This window comes from Hylobates moloch, unplaced genomic scaffold (genome assembly GCF_009828535.3).
Source record: "Hylobates moloch isolate HMO894 unplaced genomic scaffold, HMol_V3 SCAFFOLD_8, whole genome shotgun sequence".
Lineage (NCBI taxonomy): Eukaryota > Metazoa > Chordata > Mammalia > Primates > Hylobatidae > Hylobates > Hylobates moloch.
Window position 1 is genome coordinate 32,071,004 of NW_026652283.1, and position 20,734 is coordinate 32,091,737.

The 20,734-nt window shown below is 41.8% G+C and overlaps 1 protein-coding gene across 8 annotated transcripts in view; it reads left to right on the forward strand.

The window, feature by feature from the left end:
- AMN1 (antagonist of mitotic exit network 1 homolog) overlaps positions 1-20,734 on the forward strand; it is a 64,617-nt gene that overhangs the window by 37,426 nt on the left and 6,457 nt on the right. For 6 of the 8 annotated variants that reach the window (XM_032159988.2, XM_058442659.1, XM_032159985.2 and 3 more), the window contains one exon: positions 4,868-4,979. In XM_032159988.2, coding sequence (XP_032015879.1) covers positions 4,868-4,979 — 112 coding nt within the window. Of the gene's footprint in view, positions 1-4,867; positions 4,980-17,894; positions 18,202-18,936; positions 19,034-20,734 lie in introns of those variants that run through there. The other 2 variants (XM_032159986.2, XM_058442658.1) reach the window with 2 other exon arrangements.

Below are 20,734 nucleotides of genomic sequence, written 5' to 3' on the forward strand. Positions count from 1 at the left end.
GCTGAGGCAGGAGAATCGCTTGAACCCAGGAGGCAGAGGTTATGGTGATATGGTGAGCTGAGATCACACCATTGCACTCCACCCTGGGCAACAAGAGCAAAACTCCATCTAAAAAAAAAAATGAAAAAAGAAAAATACAAAAATTGGCTGGACATGGTGGCTTACGCCTGTAATCCCAGCATTTTGGGAGGCCGAGGCAGGTGGATCACGTGAGGTTGGGGGTTCAGAGACGAGCCTGACCAACATGGAGAAACTTCATCTCTACCAAAAATACAAAATTAGCTGGGCATGGTGGTGCACGCCTGTAATCCCAGCTACTCAGGAGGCTGAGGCTTGAACCTGGGAGGTGGAGGATGCAGTGAGCTAAGATCGCGCAATTGCACTCCAGCCTGGGCAACAAGAGCGAAATTCCATCTCAAAAAAAAAAAAAAATTAGCCAGAGGTGGTGGTGCATGCCTGTACTCCCAGCTGCTCCAGAGTCTGGGGTGGGGAGAGCAATTGAACTTGGGAGGTTGAGGCTACGGTGAACTGTGCTTGCACCACTGCACTCCAGCTTGGGGAACCGAGTGAGACCGTGTCTCAAAAAAATTATAAAATTAAAGAAAAAAAAGATCAACAAGCACTTAGTACAAACTTATGTTACAGCATTTAGCAAATATCATGATCATTTCTGAAATCTCTATTGATCATTGTGCTCATCATTTTGTTCATTTTATCCTTAGCTTTTAATACAATTCCAGATATGTGGTAGTACCTCAATAAATGTTATCACATTCTTAGCCTTATATGATAGTCATTTCATAAGTTTCTTTAATCCTTATAATTAAAATTTAATTTGCTGTATAAAATTTCATTTATTAATAAATATTTATTAAGCATTTACTGTTCTAGATCCTGGCATATCAGAGAACAGACTGTCCATATAATGTAACATACTTTACTTGTTTTTTATTATTGGTAATTCAGATTGTTTCTGGTTTTTAGCTATTAGAAATAATTATATATTGGGACAGTCACTTTTCCTTCCATTGCTATAATGAATTCCCAAAAATGGAACAAATGGATTAATAGGTATGCATACTTTTTTAACAGTCCTAAATTGTTTTCCATAAAAGTTATGCTATGAGTATGCAATTTCAGTAAGACCCTAATCTGCCAGAAATATTTTCTTTTTTTAGTGCCTTAATGTGTTTTTTTGTTTTGTTTTGTTTTGAGACAGAGTCTCACTTTGTCACTCAGACTGGTATGCAGTGATCTCGGCTCACTGCAACCTCCACCTCCCGGGTTCAAGCGATTCTTCTACCTCAGCTTCCCAAGTAGCTGGGACTACAGGCACACACCACCACGCCCAGCTAATTTTTGTATTTTTAGTAGAGATGGGGTTTCACTGTGTTGGCCAGGCTGGTCTCAAACTCCCGACCTCAGGTGATCTGCCCGCCTTGGCCTCCCAAAGTGCTGAATTTGTTCTTTTTCTAAAATAATGTTACAGCTGGGTGCAGTGGCTCACACCTGTAATCCCAACACTTTGAGAGGCTGAGGCGGGTGGATCACTTGAGGTCAGAGTTTGAGGCCAGCCTGACCAACATGGTGAAACCCTGTGTCTACTAAAAATACAAAAATTAGCCAGGCATGGTCTCACACATCTGTAATCCCAGCTATCAGGAGGCTGAGGCAGAAGAATCACTTGAGCCCTGGAGGCGGAGGTTGCAATGAGCGGAGACTGCTCCATTGCACTCTAGCCTGGGCAACAAGAATGAAACTCTGTCTCAAAAAAAAAATAAAGTAAAATAAAATAGGCCAGGCGTGGTGGCTCACGCTTGTAATCCCAGCACTTTGGGAGGCCGAGGCGGGTGGATCACGAGGTCAGGAGATCGAGACCACGGTGAAACCCCGTCTCTACTAAAAATACAAAAAAATTAGCCGGGCGTGGTGGCGGGCGCCTGTAGTCCCAGCTACTCGGAGAGGCTGAGGCAGGAGAATGGCGTGAACCCAGGAGACAGAGCTTGCAGTGAGCCGAGATTGCGCCACTGCACTCCAGCCTGGGCGACAGAGCGAGACTCCGTCTCAAAAAAAAATAAATAAATAAAATAAAATAAAATAATGTTACATCTAAAGCCCTGCTCAATTATTCTCCCTTTCTGCCTTCAGAGGTAACCACTATCCTAAATATGATTATGTATCTCTCCTTGTATGTTTGGATACCTTTTCTTTTTTTTCTTCCTGTGGACCCTGCTCAGACAGAAATGGATGCTTTTTCTATTATGTATAAATCCATAAATAAGATATAGCCTTGTTTTATATGTTTTCAGATTTTACATAATAGCTTCATAATATATGTCCCTTTACAATTTGTGTTATTCAAAATTATGTTTTCTGAAATTTTTCAGGTGTAATTGAGGTATAATTTACATACAAGAAAATTCACTCATTTTATGTGCATAGTTGGATAAATTTTGGTAATTGTTATACAGCCATATATAACCACCACCACAATTGATGTATAGAACATTTTCATCACCCTAAAAAGTTGTCTGTTTTCTCTGTGGTTTTATTTTTTTTTTTTGTCTCTGGTCCTTTGTAGTTGATCCCCTTCTGTGACCCTCTCTTAGGCAACCACTGATTTACTTTGTCATTGTTTTGGCTTTTCTATAATTGTATATAAATTCAATTTTATATAAGTATAATTTTATATAATGGAATTCTGCAGAATATAATATACTATTTTGGTTTTTATTTCTTTCTTTTACTTCCTTCACTTAGCATAGTGTTTGTGAGATTGATCCATGTTGTTGCATATGTTAATATTTCATTCATTTTTTTTTTTTTTTTTTGAGATGGAGTCTCGCTCTGTCGCCCAGGCTGGAGTGCAGTGGCATGATCTCAGCTCACTGCAACCTCCATCTCCCAGGTTCAAGTGACTCTCCTGCCTCAGCCTCCCAAGTAGCTGAGACTGCAGGCACGTGCCACCATGCCCAGCTAATTTTTTTGTATTTTTAGTAGAGACGGGGGGTTTCACCATGTTATCCAGGATGGTCTCGGTCTCCTGACCTCATGATCCACCCACCTTGGCCTCCCAAAGTGCTGGGATTACAGGCGTGAGCCACCGCACTCAGCCCCTTTTTATTGCTAAGTAGTGTTCCATAGTATGGATATGCCATAATTTATTTATAATTGTACCATTTGATGCAAAGATAAATAGCTGGGACTTAATTAAATGTAAAGAGCTTTTGCACAGCAAAAGAATAGTTGGTGGAGTAAACAGATAACCCACAGAATGGGAGAAAATCTTCACAATCTATACATCTGACAAAGGACTAATATCCAGAATCTAGAACAAACTCAAACAAATTAGCAAGAAAAAAGCAAACAGTCCCATCAAACAGTGGGCTAAGGACATGAATAGACAATTCTCAAAAGAAGATATACAAATGGCCAACAAACATGAACAAATGCTCAACATCACTAATGATTAGGGAAATGCATATCAAAACCACAATGCGATACCACCTTACTCCTGCAAGAATGGCCATAATCAAAAAATCAAAAAATAATAGATGTTAGTGTGGATGTGGTGAACAGGGAACACTTCTACACTGCTGGTGGGAATGTAAACTAGTATAACCACTGTCGAAAACAGTGTGGAAATTCCTTAAATGACTAAAAGTAGAAGTACCATTTGATCCAGCAGTCCCACTACTGGGTGCCTACCCAGAGAAAAAAGTCATTATACGAAAAAGATACTTGTACACACGTTTATAGCAGCACAATTTGCAACTGCAAAAATGTGGAACCAACCCAAATGCCCATCAATCAAGAAGTGGATACAGAAACTGTGGTATATGTACACAATGGAATACTACTCAGCCATAAAAAGGAATGAATTAATGGCATTGACAGCAACCTGGATGGGATTGGAGACTATTCTTCTAAGTGAAGTAACTCAGGAATGGAAAAGCAAATATCACATGTTCTCACTCATAAGTAGGAGCTATACTATGAGGATGCAAAGGCATAAGAATGACACAGTGGACTCTGAGGACTCAGGAGGAAAGGGTGGGAAGGAGGTAAGGGGTAAAAGACTAAAAATCGGGCTCAGTGTATACTGCTTGGTTGATGGGTGCACCAAAATCTCACAAATGACCACTAAAGAACTTACTTATGTAACCAAATACCACCTGTTCCCCAAAAACCTATGAAAATTTTTAAAAAATTTAAAAATAATTTTATCATTTGATGGACATTTGGGTTCCAATTTTGGACTGCTACAGACATTTGCATACAAACCTCTGTGTAGACATATGCTTTCATTTTTCTTGGGTAAATGCCTACGAGTGAAATTGCTGGGTCATATAGCAAATACATGTTTAGCTTTATAAGATACTACCGTACTGTTTGTCAAAGGGTCTGAACTAACATGTTTGAGATTTATGTCTATTAATACAAGTAGATATTTTTCGTTTTAGCTGTTTTCTCTTATTCTATTCTATTTATAAAGGATTGATTTTCCCATTCTCCACTTTTTTTACTATTACAAGTAATACTGCAAAGGGCATATTTATAAATTGTTTCCTTGTGCACATGTAGAAGAGATCCTCTGTAGATCAACAATTGGAATTGCTGGGTTCTGGGGCATACTCATCTGCAGCTTTAATAGCTATTGCACATTACTGTATAAAATGGTTGGGCATTTAACTTTTTAAGCTGCTCCTTCCAAATTACTTCAGACTTATATTGGTCTTTTCTACATATTTTTTTTTTGCAAGTAGATATCTGGTTCTTTTTGTATCAGAATGTTTCTCAAAATTGTTCATACTGTTATTATAGATCTTTGTTTTCATTTGACTTTATTTTCTTTATTTTTGCATAGGAGATTCATATGGGACATTGTGTAAATCTGACTGATGGGGCTGTCGAAGCTGTCCTTACTTACTGTCCTCAAATACGTATATTACTCTTCCATGGATGCCCCTTGATAACAGGTTAGTGCGATAGATTGCTTGGGTTCAAATTCTGGCTTCATCTTTTACTGTGTGACCTTGAGTACATTACTTAACCCATTTTATTGTTCAGTTTCCTCATCTGTAAAACAGGCATAATGAGAGTACTTACCTCATAGACTTAGTCATGATTATCTGACAATTCTTTATTTTATTGTATTTTATTTTTATTTTTTGGGAGACGGAGTCTCGCTCTGTCACCCAAGCTGGAGTGCAGTGGTGCAATCTCAGCTCACTGCAACCTCTACCTCCTGGGTTCAAGCAATTCTCCTGCTTCAGCCTCCTGAGTAGCTGGGACTACAGGCGCACGTCACCATGCCAGGCTAATTTTTTTTGTATTTTTAGCAGAGACGGGATTTCCCCGTGTTGCCCAGGCTGGTCTCGAACTACTGAGCTCAGGCAATCCGCCTGCCTCAGCCTCCCAAAGTGCTAGGATTACAGACTTGAGCCGCCGCGCCCGGCCTCTGACAATTCTTTATATGGTGGCCTTGCACATAGTAAGAGTTCAATAAATGTTGGTCATGATAACGATAAATGAAGGTGGTGGTGGTGGCCAGTGCTCAATAAATGTTAGCTATGAAGAGGATTATGATGACAGCAGTGGTTGTGTTTGTGATATTGAACATGATGCTTTATGTAAACAATAAGAAAATTTCAAGTTTATAATATTACATCTATCGAATACACTAAGTGACTTGTTAACTATTATCAAACTGCAGACATTAGGATCAGAATAGCTGGGCATGGTGGCTCATGCCTATAATCCCATTACTTTGGGAGGCCAAGGTGGGTGGATCACCTGAGGTTGGGAGTTTGAGACCAGCCTGACCAACATGAAGATACGCCATCTCTACTAAAATTACAAAATTAGCCAGGCGTGGTGGTGTGCACCTGTAATCCCAGCTACTCGGGAGATTGAGGAAGGAGAATTGCTTGAACTCGGGAGGTGGAGGTTGCAGTGAGCTGAGATCGCTCCATTGCACTCCAGCCTGGGCAACAAGAGCGAAACTCCGTCTCAAACAAACAAAAAGGCAGAATAATTTGGACTCTTTGGCTAATGTGGCTCTTCACTGGAGGAGAACAAAATAGCAATAGCCCATTTTGCCTGTATAAGAGCCATGGTATATATCCTCCTACTCTAGAAACCATGGCACCCTTTCATATTACCCCTATAATAGGTCCACACCGTAATATAAACTGGATCTAACTTGTAAATCAGTAGTCATGCCCAGTCCTTCCAGCTCATTTTTCTTATTACAGTCTAAACAATTATTCTTTTTTTTTTTTTTTTTAAGACAGAGTCTTGCTCTGTTGCCCGCCCAGGCTGGAGTGCAGTGGTGCAATCTTGGCTCACTGCAACCTCTGCCTTCCAGGTTCAAGTGATTCTCCTGCCTCAGCCTCCCAAGTAGCTGGGACTACAGGCACACGCCACCACATCCAACTAATTTTTGTATTTTTAGTAGAGATGGGGTTTCACCATATTGGCCAGGCCAGGCTCCTGACCTCATGATCCACCCGCCCCAGCCTCCCAAAGTGCTGGGATCACAGGCGTGAGCCACCATGCCCAGCCAGTCTAAACAATTATTCTGTAGGTTAAGTTATTATCCTGGAAGTTCCTTTGACAACTTCTCTTTTATTTTTAGGAAGTCCCTTTGACAACTTCTCTCTTTTATTTTTAGGTTGCCAGCCTTAACCAAGGCTGTAACCATAGATTGTATCTGGGTATCAGTGACATCTGTAGTGAACATTAGATCTTTATGCAAAGACATTTCCTAAGAAACTAGAGCCAGCAAGGACACTGGTCGCCGGGTGCGGTGGTTTATGCCTATAATCCCAGCACTGTGGGAGACTAAGGTGGGTGGATCACTTAAGCCTGGGAGGTCGAAGCTGCAGTGAGCCATGATCACCCCACTGCACCCCAGTCTGGGTAACAGAGTGAGACCCTGTGACAAAAAAAGAAACTGTTAACTGGGCTTAGCTCCACAGAAAGTTGTAAAGGAACAAGAGTAGGAAAAAAAATGTCATTATATACCCCTTTGTATCTTTTGAATTTTATATCATGTGGATTATTTTTAAACTATTAAAAATTAATTGGTTGGACGTGGTGGCTGTCAGCACACAGATGATCCCTGACTTAAAATGATCAATTTACAGTTTTTCGACTTTACAATGGTGCAAAAGCCATATGCATTCAGTAGAAGTCATACTTCAAGAACCTATGCAACCGTTTTTTTCACTTTCAGTATAATATTCAATAGATAACATGAGATAGTCAACATTTTATTAAAAAATAGGCTTTGTGTCGGAAAATTTTGCCCACCTGTAGGCTAATTTAAGTGTTCTGAGCATGTAGGCTAGGCTAAGCTATGTTGTTCAGTAAGTTAGGTATATTGAACACATTTTCGACTTTGTGTATTTTCAACTTATAATGAGTTTATCAGGGTGTAACCCCATCCTAAAGTGAGAAGCATCTGTAGAGAGAAGCAACAATTACCAATTTTCTTTTCTCCTTTTTTGAGGCAGAATCTCACCCTGTCACCCAGGCTGGAGTGCAGCGGCATGATCTTAGCTCACTGCAACCTCCACCTCCCGGGTTCAAGTGCTTCTCCTGCCTCAGCCTCCCAAGTAGCTGGGATTACAGGCTTGCACCACTCTACCCAGCTGATTTTTGTATTTTAGTAGAGACAGGGTTTCGCCATGTTGGCCAGGCTGGTCTTGAACTCCTGACCTCAGGTGATCCACCTGCCTCAGTCTCCCAAAGTGCTGGGATTACAGGCATGAATCACCATGCCTGGCCTAAATACCAGTTTTCAAGTCTGGAAAATATACTGGAGTGGTTAATCAGATTTTCAAACCAAGGAGTCTTTTGAGATAAATTGTGTCATTATGGAGATCACTAGTAACCAAAGATATGTTAACAGATCATGGATTTAAGATAAATGCCTAGTTGGTTTGATTCCAGACACCAGGAAGGCTTAATCACACTAAATGATTAATGAGTGCAATGAACTTAATCACACTAAATTATTGCAATGAGCTGAGATCACATCATTGCACTCCAGCTTGGGCAACAAGAGTGAAACTCTGTTTCCAAAAATAAATAAATAACAAATCTGGTTGAGCATTCTTTTTTTTTTTTTTTTTTTTTTTTTTTTTTTTTTTTTTTTTTTTTCCTTTCTTTCTTTCTTTCTTTTTTTTTTTTTCTTTGAGACTGAGTCTCGCTCTGTCGCCCAGGCTGGAGTGCAGTGGTGCAATCTCGGCTCACTGCAACCTCTGCCTCCTAGGTTCAAGTGATTCTCCTGCCTCAGCCTCCCAAGTAGCTGGGATTACAGATGCCCGCCACCACGCCTGGCTAATTTTTGTATTTTTAGTAGAAATAGTGTTTCACCATGCTGGCCAGGCTGTTCTCGAACTCCTGACCTCAGGGGATCCACCCGCCTTGGCCTCCCAAAGTTCTGGGATTACAAGTGTGGACCACCGCACCCAGCTGTTTGAGTGTTCTATAATGGAAAAAATCCATTACCGTGGATTTTTAATACCGTGAAAGTCATGGTATTAACTAAATTTTCATCTAAGAGCGTGGGAAGAATGATCCTTCAATGGACAGCTTTGGAGGGACCAAGGGAGACAAAAGTAGAGTTGCTGTTAATGTTGAACCTTAAGAGCCATCCTTGTTCAACATACAAATTAAAATACATTATAGGCCAGGCGCAGTGGCTCACGCCTGTAATCCCAACACTTTGGGAGGCTGAGGTGGGCAGATCACTTGAAGTCAGGAGTTCAAGGCCAACCTGGCCAACATAGTGAAACCCTGTGTCTACTAGAAATACAAAAATTAGTCGGGCGTGGTGCTGGGTGCCTGTAATCCCAGCTACTTGGGAGGCTGAGGCAGAAGAATAGCTTGAACCTGGAAGGCAGAGGTTACGGTGAGCCAAGATCACCTCACTGCACTCCAGCCTGGGCAACAGAGCAGGCAGGACTCCATCTCAAAAAAAAAAAAAAAAAAATTATAGAAAACAAAATTTATAAAAATCTAAAAGATATGTGATACAAATATAACTCACTTAAGAAGCATCTTAGATTTTGTATTCCCCGTATGTTTCAGAGCAATTCCATTGGTTTTACCTTCGTATTTTTATGTTGGTGATGACAAAACACTTAACCATTTGTAGGTTTCAGTAATTGAAATAATACTTTCTAGTAGTATTTTTCAAATAGACCCAAGGACCCATTTACATTCTTAAAAATTATTGAGGATCCCAGGCCGGGCGCGGTGGCTCACGCCTGTAATCCCAGCACTTTGGGAGGCCGAGGCAGGTGGGTCATGAGGTCAGGAGATCGAGATCATCCTGGCTAACACGGTGAAACCCTGTCTCTACTAAAAATACAAAAAATTAGCTGGGCATGGTGGCGGGTGCCTGTAGTCCCAGCTATTTGGGAGGCTGAGGCAGGAGAATGGCATGAACTTGGGAGGCCGAGCTTGCAGTGAGCCGAGATTGCGCCACTGCACTCCAGCCTGGGCAACAGAGTGAGACTCCATCTCAAAAAAAAAAAAATCATTGAGGATCCCAAAGAGTTTTTGTTTATATATATTTGTTAAATTAAAATTTCTATTAAAACAGATAAATTTTTAATAGACATTCATTTTTTAAAAATCATAAATCTATTACCTAGAAAAGAGATATATTTTCATTCAGATCATCACTTTTCAGATCATTGTGGACACTCTTCTTTGATACCCCAAAACTCAGCAAGTGGTAATTTCTTACGGGTTGTTGCAATGTGGAAGTTGAAAACATATCAATGAACTTTTCATGCATTTGTGTTATGATCCACTAGTCTGTCTTGAATTTTGAGTTGATCTTTACCAATGCATGATTTTGTAACATCATGCATTGGCAGTTTGGAAAATATTGGTTCTCTGAGTTATATAGATATTTTAAATATTGACACATTTTATTATCCAAAACGAAAATCAGTTGTTAATATAATGACTGATGTCATTAGAAAGGTCCTGGATAGCTTTCAAGATCACAGTGGCAGCTACGAGGCTTCCAAAATTCACTTGAAAGCTAAAGCTTTATCACTGATAACAAATTCTGTCATTTGTTTTCTTTGAAATGACAGCCTCATTTCTTCTATTTTCATGAAATATTCTGCCAAGTACTCAAATAAGAATAACCTTACACTGTAGTCATTGTATTAGTCCGTTTTCACACTGCTGATACAGACGTACCCAAGACTGGGTAACTTATAAAGAAAAAGAGGTTTAATGGACTCACAGTTCCACGTGGCTGGGGAAGCCTCAATCATGGCTGAAGGCGAAAGGCATGTCTTACATGGTGGCAGGCAAGAGAGAATGAGAGCCAAGAGAAAGGGGTTTCCCCTTTTAAAACCATCAGCTCTCATGAGACTTATTTACTATCATAAGAACAGCACAGGAAAGACTTGCCCCCATGATTCAATTACCTCCCACTGGGTCCCTCTTATGACACATGGGAATTGTGGGAGCTACAATTCAAGATGAGATTTGGGTGGTGACACAGCCAAACCATATCAATCATTCTTTTAAAGAGTAAAAATTGTGTTCCATGAAAAAAGTAACTAGTTCAGTTCACAACCCTGAAAGGGTCTCAGACTATAGAATATGCAGACTACACTTTGGGAACCACTACTTTATGGTAAAGAAAAATTATCAGTCAACTTCAACATTTGCAGCAAGAATAGCATATCATTTTCAGGCCAGGTGCGGGAGTTCACGCCTGTAGTCCCGCACTTTGGGAGGCCAAGGCAGGCAGATCACTTGAGATTAGGAGTTTGAGACCAGCCTGGCCAATATGGTGAAACCTCCTCTCTACTAAAAATACAAAAGTTAGCTGGGCATGGTGGCACACGCCTGTAATCCCAGCTACTCTGGTGGCTGAGGCACGAGGATCACTTGAGCCTGGGGGCAGAGGTTGCAATTAGCCAAGATTGTGCCACTGCACTCTAACCTGAGTGACAGGGTGAGACACTGTCTCAAAAAAAAAAAAAAAGAAAAAAGAAAAAAAACAAAGAATAGCATACCCCTTTCAAATCACTTCTTATATTTTTGTGTAGCTGCCAGAAGTGGTGGAAGTAGACATTGAAATGGCAGCAGTTCAAAATATTTGGAATAGAATAAAAATATTTTTGATCTGGAAGATCACAGTTGGTAAATGCTGGACTAGGTGTTACTGTTACATAAATGGTCTAAAAATGACCTTTGGGGCCCTGTGTTGTTTACTTCTTCACAGCAACCAGGACTGTTAGCTCAAAAGCCCATCGTCACCAAATCAAATTTTTACACATCCAATTGTTTAAGTATAGCCTAAATAACCAAATTGTTAGCCATCTATCTAGAGCCCACCTGCTTTACATACCCTGCAAACTACACTCAACGTCTACTATCCATAAATAAAAACCCCGGGCTATAAAAGACCCCAACCCACTGCTGCCCTTTGGAGCTCTCTAACCCAGAGAGACCCCCCAGATCTTGCTGCTAAACAACGTCATGACACATACACCCTCTCTCTAGTCCTCCAGGAATTCTCTTACCCTCCCCCTTCTGAGTAGTGGCCGCCCTACACTGTGGTTGCCTTTGGAAGGTCTCATGCTGTGAGGGACTTCCCGGCATACAAACCTGTCAAAGTGCTGTCCAAAAAGAGCTTGTTGTGTCCCACTGCCACCTTGTGGTCACATCTTTTTCTTTGTTCTGCCCTGAAATCCTTCAGATTCACTACAGTTACATGATATGCCATAACATAAAACAAAAAGTGTTTATATGTCCAAAAAGTTTGTGAAGTGCAACACGCCACTATTATGAATGTTAATTTGTCAAAGGCTCTGAGAAATACTATAGCTAAGAAACTGTTTAACTTCATTTGTCCAAGCATTTCCAAATTTCTGGCACAGAACACTTTTTTGATTAACCTAGCCAACTCCATCACATTTTGTTATGTTATTTTTCTGATCCCTGATTTCACAGAATAGGAAAGTGAGATATTGAAATGTTATTTGTGTCAGGTGTGGTGGCTCATGCCTGTAATCCCAGCACTTTGGGAGGCCAAGGTGGACGGATTGCTTGAATGCAGGAGTTTGATACCAGCCTGGGCAACATAGCGAAACCCTGCTTCTATAAAAATTTTTTTTAATTAGCTGGTCATGGTGGTGCACACCTATAGTCCCAGCTACTTGGGAGGTTGAGGTGGGAGGATCGCTTGAGGCCCCAGGAGTTGAAACCAGCCTGCGCAACATTAACTGAGACTCGCTACCTAATAAAATAATAATAGTGCTAAGACTAAAACTAAAATCTTAAGATACAGTAAAACGAGTACTGATCCCATCCCCGCCATCTCTCCAGAACATCGAATAAATCACTTAACTCTTTTTTTTTTTTTTTTTTTGAGACGGAGTCTCGCTCTGTCGCCCAGGCTGGAGTGCAGTGGCGCAATCTCGGCTCACTGCAAGCTCCGCCTCCCGGGTTCACGCCATTCTCCTGCCTCAGCCTCTCCGAGTAGCTGGGACCACAGGCGCCCGCCACCACGCCCGGCTAATTTTTTAGTATTTTTAGTAGAGACGGGGTTTCACCGTGGTCTCGATCTCCTGACCTCGTGATCCGCCCGCCTCAGCCTCCCAAAGTGCTGCGATTACAAGCGTGAGCCACCGCGCCTGGCCTAAATCACTTAACTCTTATGGATCTCGACTTTGCCTTGTGCATAATGGCCAATTATCATAACATTGAGAGATCTAATATTAATAATAATGCAAGAGGCCGGGTGCGGTGGCTCATTATGCCTGTGATCCCAGAACTTTGGGAGGACAAGGCCGGTGGATCACCTGAGGTCAGGACTATGAGACCAGCCTGACCAACATGGTGAAACCCCATCTCTACTAAAAATACAAAAATTAGCCAGGCGTGATGATGTATACCTGTAATTCCAGCTGCTCAGGAGGCTGAGGCAGGAGAATCACTTGAATGCAGGAGGCAGAGGTTGCAGTGAGCCAAGATCACGCCACTATACTCCAGCCTGACCAACAAGAGCGAAACTCCATCTCAAAAAAGATAAATAAATAAAAGAATAATGCAAGAGTTCATATAACATATTCTACCTTGAGTCATCGCATCAAAAAAAAATTTTTTTAAATAGTTCATATAAAATGGCTTTTATTAATAAACTTTCTTTAAAGAGAAAAAAGCTGAAGAAATTTTAACTACCCAGATCATTTCTACTCTTCCCACTTAACCATCAGTACCCCTAATTCTTCTATAATGATATATTTTTGCTAACATCATTGAATGGAAGTAAAGTGGGCTAACATGTTCATCTTATATTTGATTTTTAATTTCTTCTTTTTCCAAGGAAGATAAATGCTGGTTGTGTTTGAGGGGGTTTTTTGTTTGATACATGGAAGCCCTTTCTTCTTTCATGACACCTTATATGATTCCTCTTACATATTCATGTGGTTGCTCACATATGAGTATTTAAGACAATAAAATTTATATTCTATAGAAAGTATTTACTATACTTGCATATGCATGTGCAATTATGATATCGTTACCCTCGAAGCAACCTGACCCCCAGATGAGCACTGCTCACTGTCATTTCCCATCAGATCTCCTGAATTAACCTATTTTCTCAACTATGTTTCTAAGTATTGATAAAATTTCTTAACCTTAGTCAGACTAAAACATAACTTCACATTATGAATTAGGACTTGAAACTGTTAGAAGTACTCCGAGTTGGTTTCTGCAGAAGAGATAAAAACTAAGCTGCTATTAGAAATATGAAAATTATGGTTTTGGCTGGGTACGGTGGCTCATGCCTGTAATCCCAGCACTGTGGGGGGCCGAGGCAGGTGGATCACCTGAGGTCAGGAGTTTGAGACCAGCCTGGCCAACATGGTGAAACCCCGTCTCTACTAAAAATACAGAAATCAGTCCAGCGTGGCGACGGGCGCCTGTAATCCCAGGTACTTGGGAGGCTGAGACAGGAGAATCGCTTGAACCCGGGAGGCGGAGGTTGCAGTGAGCCAAGATCGTACCACTACACTCCAGCCTGGGCAACAAAGAGCAAAACTCTATCTCAAAAAAAAAAAAAAAAGAAAAGAAAAGAAAATTATAGTTTTATAGATAACAGCATGAAAATAATTTTTTTTTTTTTTTTTTTTTTTTGAGACGGAGTCTTGCCCTGTCGCCCAGTCTGGAGTGCAGTGGCACGATCTCGGCTCACTGCAAGCTCCGCCTCCCGGGTTCACGCCATTCTCCTGCCTCAGCCTCCCGCGTAGCTGGGACTACAGGCGCCCACCACCACGCCCGGCTAATTTTTTGTATTTTTAGTAGAGATGGGGTTTCACTGTGTTAGCCAGGATGGTCTCGATCTCCTGACCTCGTGATCCACCTGCCTCGGCCTCCCAAAGTGCTGGGATTACAGGCGTGAGCCACCGCGCCCGGCCGAAAATAATTTTTAAACTTACTAAATCTTTTTTTTTTTTAAGACGGAGTTTCACTCTTTGTTGCCCAGGCTGGAGTGTAGTGGCGCGATCTTGGCTCACTGCAACCTCCACCTGCCGGGTGCAAGCAATTCTCCTGTCTCAGCCTCCTGAATTCGGATCACAAGCGGGTGCCACCATGCCCGGCTAATATTTTGTATTTTTAGTAGAGACAGGGTTTCACCATTTTGGCCAGCCTAGTCTCCAACTCCTGACCTCAGGTGATCTGCCCACCTTGGCCTCCCAAAGTACTGAGATTACAGGTGTGAGCCACTGAGACTGTCCTAAAACTTACTAAAGCATTTTAATTCAATTAGGTCTTCAATGATTATCAGTAAGTTCAACTTACATACCTTTGCTAATCTCCTACAACAGACATGCATTGCCATTTCTCATAGTTATCTAAGCACGTTTGACAGTATTCAAAGACATGGAGGATTTTAGAAGGGCAATAAAGCAGTTAGAGAGTCCTTATGTTTTACCCTGAGAGGCAGGAGAATCCAACAGGAAATCTGCCACGTTCAATTTAGTCGACTTGAATTTTAATCTTATCTGAGGATTAGTTTCAACCTGATTTAAAGGCAAGTTCTTTTTTTTTGAGATGGAGTCTCACTCGGTCGCCCAGGCTGGAGTGCGGTGGCACCATCTCAGTTTACTGCAACCTCCGCCTCCCAGGTTCAAGCGATTCTCCTGCCTCCGACTCCTGAATAGCTGAGATTAAAGGTGGGCGCCACCATGCCTGGCTAATTTTTTTTGTATTTTTTTAGTAGAGATAGGGTTTTGCCATGTTGGCCAGGCTGGTCTTGAACTCCTGACCTCAGGTGATCCACCTGCCTCGGCCTCCCAAAGTGCTGGGATTACAGGTGTGAGCCACTGCACCAAGCCAGCAAGTTCTTTACTTAGATTCTGGATAATATAGATATCAAGATTTACCACAAAGAGCCAAAACAGTATTTAAAATTTTTATTTATTTATTTATTTATAATTAGAGACGGGGTTTCACCATGTTGGTCAGACTGGTCTTGAACTGTTGGGCTCGAGTGATCCACCCACCTTGGCTTCCCAAAGTGCTGGGATTACAGGTGGGAGCTGCCATGCCCAGCCAAAACAGTATTTTAAGACCCAAGTGGCTTGCTTCAGGGTTTCCCTTTAATTAAAGCTGATTCCTTTCTTAAAGGATAACTCATGGCTGGGCACGGTGGCTCACGCCTGTAATCCCAGCACTTTGGGAGGCCGAGGCGGGCGGATCACGAGGTCAGGAGATCAAGACCATCCTGGCTAACACGGTGAAACCCTGTCTCTTCTAAAAATACAAAAAATTAGCCAGGTGCAGTGGTGGAGCCTGTAGTCCCAGCTACTTGGGAGGCTGAGGCAGGAGAATGGCGTGAACCCGGGAGGCAGAGCTTGCAGTAAGCCGAGATCGCGCCACTGCACTCCAGCCTGGGCGACAGAGCGAGACTCCGTCTCAAAAAAATAAATAAATAAATAAAAAATAACTCATTTTTTTATTTCATATTTTTCTTAATTCTATATAATTTTTTCCTTGTTATTCATTCATTACTAATCCTGCATGACATGTTTATTTTTGCCAGATCACTGTAATGAAACATTAGGACTTTGATCATTATTTGTAAAAATGTGTTCAGCCGTACTTTTTTCACTGTGTGTTCTATAAAAATGTCTAAATTACATTTTCCTTGAACATTTGAAAAAAATACTTTGTTAAAAGTTTGTATTTTTCGGACGGGTGCAGTCACTCACACCTGTAATCTCAGCGCTTTGGGAGGCCGAGGTGGGTGGATCACAAGGTCAGGAGCTCGGGACCAGCCTGGCCAATATGGTGAAACCCCATCTCTACTAAAAATACAAAAATTAGCCGGGCGTGGTGGCGGGCACCTGTAGTCCCAGCTACTCGGGAGACTGAGGCAGGAGAATCACTTGAATCCAGGAGACGGAGGTTGCAGTGAGCTGAGATGACACCATTGCACTCCAGTCTAGGCGACAGAGTGAGACTCCGTCTCAACATAAAAAAAAAAAAAAGTTTCATTTCCCATAGTTTCTTCTTATTCTTGGTGTTCCAAGTGCTCCTGCCATGAATCTTTCAAAAAATGCTCTCCATCTATATTGTCATAGATTTTTACAGAGGTGGTCAACAGTTCCTTAGAGGTTGGGAGGCAGAAAGGTATACCTTTCCTCACCCATCATAAGGATCCAGGCTGACGGTCCTATACGAAAAGGGAGGTTAATAAGAGAAAGGTGTAACAGGTTTATTTGGTCAAAGATTTATAGGAGACTTCAGAAATGAAGAGCCAAACACCCAGGGAAAACTGCTTGTTTTTATGCTTATGAAGCATGGACAGCCATGTAGAGATGTGACTGGAAAAGAGAATGAACTAATAGTAAGAGTGGAGAAACCCAGCAACGCCTGTTTGTTCAGATTCTTCTTGGCCTTTCTGTGTGACATTTCTTTTTCCAGGGTATAGGGCAGGGCCACTCTGGAATGAGGGCCTTATGATCTCCTATCTGACAAGGGCACATCAGAGAATTTCTTCATGGCCAGTTCCTAGGCAGAAAGGCTGGGGAAATTTAGAGTAATATTTGTAGTTTTATGTCTTCCTTTGGGGAAAAGGGTTCTAGTTTCTGTGACCCACCTTGGGGAAGAGGAATCCTGGTTTCTGTGACTCACTTGCAGAGAATGAAAGGTAAGAGATAGGAGGGCAGGAGGGCAGAGACCTTGGTTCTGAGGCAGATTCTGAGGCCTTCCAGTGTCCTTTAGTTCAAAGTACTCAGCATGCCAAAGTGCCATACTTTGGGGAATCCTTTTCTGAGCCCCAACAAGGTCATCTATACAACTCCCTCATTTTAAAGATAAGAGAACAGAGATACAATTGATTTAAGTGGACTGCCCCGCATTGTAGAAATAGTTGATAGAACTGGAAGTGAAACCTAAGTCATCTGAAGCACAATCTATAATTCCTTCCTGAGCCTTTAGTGTAAAGTGGTTTAACTGTTACTAGGATAGGGAAACCAATAGGAAGGTGACATCAAGCATCAGTCGGGTGATTAGCATAAATGACCCGTTAGCCCTTTTTCAGTCTGGAGAGTATGTGTTTCTTTTTTTTTTTTTTTTTTTTTCCCCAGGTTGGAATCATGGGCGGCTTTGCTCACTACCTCCAGGTTCACCCATTCTCTGCCTCTGGGAACTGTGATCCGCCCGTCTCGTCCTCCCAAAGTGCTGGGATTACAGGTGTGAGCCACCACACTTGGCCAAGAGAGTGTGTGTTTCTATAAAATGTTCTGCCAAGAGATTATGAAATACTTAAGCGACCCCGTAGTTTTTCCCTGTAGCATAATAAAAGCATTCAATATTCTTATTTAAACCCACAGTCCTGAATACTCTATCTTCATGGGAAGAAGCTGCCTAAGGAGACTGTAATATGATACTACCATCTGGCATCAAAAATTTTTAATTACATAAAAATGTTACATGCTTACTATCAGAGGGAAAAGCATCTTCCTATAATGTGCAATAGTGAATTCAAAACAGAAAAGTGACAAATGTAGAAAGAAGACAAATATTTATATATGTTTGATAACATATTCACAACTTGGAAAGATGCCAAAATGATCGTAGACACACCAGCTAAAATGAAATCGGGAAGTGTTGGCCGGGCGCGGTGGCTCACACCTGTAATCCCAGCACTCTGGGAGGCCGAGGCAGGCAAATCACGAGGTCAGGAGATCGAGACCATCCTGGCTAACACGGCGAAACCCCGTCTCTATTAAAAATACAAAAAAATTAGCCGGGGGGGCCAAATTCTGGCTAATTTTTGTATTTTTAGTAGAGACGGGGTTTCACCATGTTGCCCAGGCTGGTCTCAAACTCCTGAACTCAAGCGATCCGCCTGCCTTGGCCTCCCAAAGTGCTGAGATTACAGGTGTTAGCCACCTTACCAGGCCCCATCTTACTGATTTCTGCAAAAAATAAAAAGCCAGCTTGTATTTTGATATGAATTTCATTGAATCTGTAGGTAATTTGGGAAATACTGCTATCTTAATAATATTAAGTCTTCTGGTTTGGATTTCTTTGTTTATTTAGGTCTTTAATTTCTTTCAATAATGTCTTATAGTTTTCAGAGTATAAGTTTTTCACTTTCATTTGATTTATTCCTAAGTATTCTATTCTTTTTGATGGTAACATAAATGGAGTTATTTTCTAGTTCATTTTTGGATTATTCATTGTTGATGTATAGAAATGCATTTGATTTTTATATATTGTTCTTGTACCTTGCTGAACTCATTTATTCTATTTTTTTAGTTAATTCCTTGGGATATTGTATACACAATATACCATCTACAAATAGATAGTTTTACTTCTTCCTTCTAACCTGAATGCCTTTTCTTTTTCTTGCCTAATTTCTATGGCTAGAACCTCTGGTACAATGTTGGATAGAAATGGCAAGGGTGGACATCCTGGCGGGTAACGGTGGCTCACTCCTGTAATCCCAGCACTTTGGGAGGCCAAGGTGGGTGGATCAGGTCTCAAACTGCTGAGGTCAGGAGTTTGAGACCAGCCTGGCCAGCATGGTTAAACCCCGTCTCTACTAAAAATACAAAAAATTAGCTGGGCGTGGTTGTGGGCGGCTGTAATCCCAGCTACTCGGGAGGCTGAGGCAGGAGAATCACTTGAACCTGGAAGCCAGGGTTGCAGTGAGCCGAGATCACATCATCGAACTCCAACCTGGGCAAAGAGTGAGACTCTGTCTCAAAAAAAAAAAGTGTGGATATCCTTGTCTTGATCCTAGGGAGAAAACATTTAATTTTTCACTATTAGCTATAGGTTTTTCTTGTTTGTTTTTGAGACAGGGTCTTGCTCTGTTGCTCAGGCTGGAGTGCAGTGGCGTGAACACACTCACTGCAACCTCTGCCTCCAACCTCTGCCTCCAACCTCTGCCTCCCAGGTTCAAGTGGATCCTCCTACCTCAGGCTCCCAAGTAATTGGGACTACAGGCATGTGCCACCACACTCAGCTAATTTTTAAATTTCTTTTGCAGAGACAGGGTCTCACTGTATTTCCCAGGCTGGTCTTGAACTCCTGGGCTCAAGTGATCCTCCCGCCTTGGCCTCCCAAAATGCTGGGATTATAGGCATGAGCCACTGCATCCTGCCAGCTATGGTTTTTCATAGATGCCCTTTATCAGGTTCAGGAAGTTATCTTCTATTCCTAGTTGGTTGAATGAGCATTGGTTTTTGTCAACTGGTGTTTCATTTTGGTTTTTTTTTTTTTTGAGACTGAGTCTTGCTCTGTTGCCCAGGCTGGAGTGCAGTGACACCATCTCAGCTCACTGCAATCTCTGCCTCCTGGATTCAAGCGATTCCCCTGCCTCGGTCTCCTGAGTAGCTGGGATTAAAAGCACCCATCACCATGCGTGGCTAGTTTTTGTATTTTTAGTAGAGACGGGGTTTTCCCATGTTAGCCAGGCTGGTCTTGAACTCTGACTTAGATGATCCGCTCTCCTCGGCCTCCCAAAGTGCTGGGATTACAGGCGTGAGCCACCACACCCAGCCAAATGGTGTTTCTTTGTCTATTGAGATGATCATTTGGTTTTAGTTCTTTGTTCTATTAGAATGGTGTAGGTGGTAAGCTGAATAATGCTCTTACCCACCCAATGATATCCATGTTCTAATGCCCAAAATGTGAGTATGTGATGTTACGTAAGGTTGCCAATGGAATTAAAGTTGCTAATCAGTTGATTTTTAAGTAGGGAGATCATCCTGGATTATCTATGTAGGCCCAAAATAATCATAAGGGTCCTTAAAAGTAGAAGGAGAGAGGACCATAGAGATGGCAGCTTGAGAAGGACTGTGCCCAATGATGCCCACTTTTTTTTTTTTTTTTTGAGACGGAGTCTCACTCTGTTACCCAGGCAACAGTACAATGGCGTGGTCTCGGCTCACTGCAACCTCCACCTCCCTGGTTCAAGCAATTCTTCCACCTCAGCCTCCCAAGTAGCTGGGACTACAGGCATGTGCCACAATGCTCGGCTAATTTTTGTATTTTTAGTAGAGATGGGGTTTCACTATGTTTCAAACTCCTGACCTCATGATCTGCCCACCTCAGCCTCCCAAAGTGCTGGGATTGCAGGCATGAGCCACCGTACCCAGCCCAATGTTGTTCACTTTAAATAAGCAGGAAGGAATGCAAGGAATGTGGTAGTTTCTAGAAG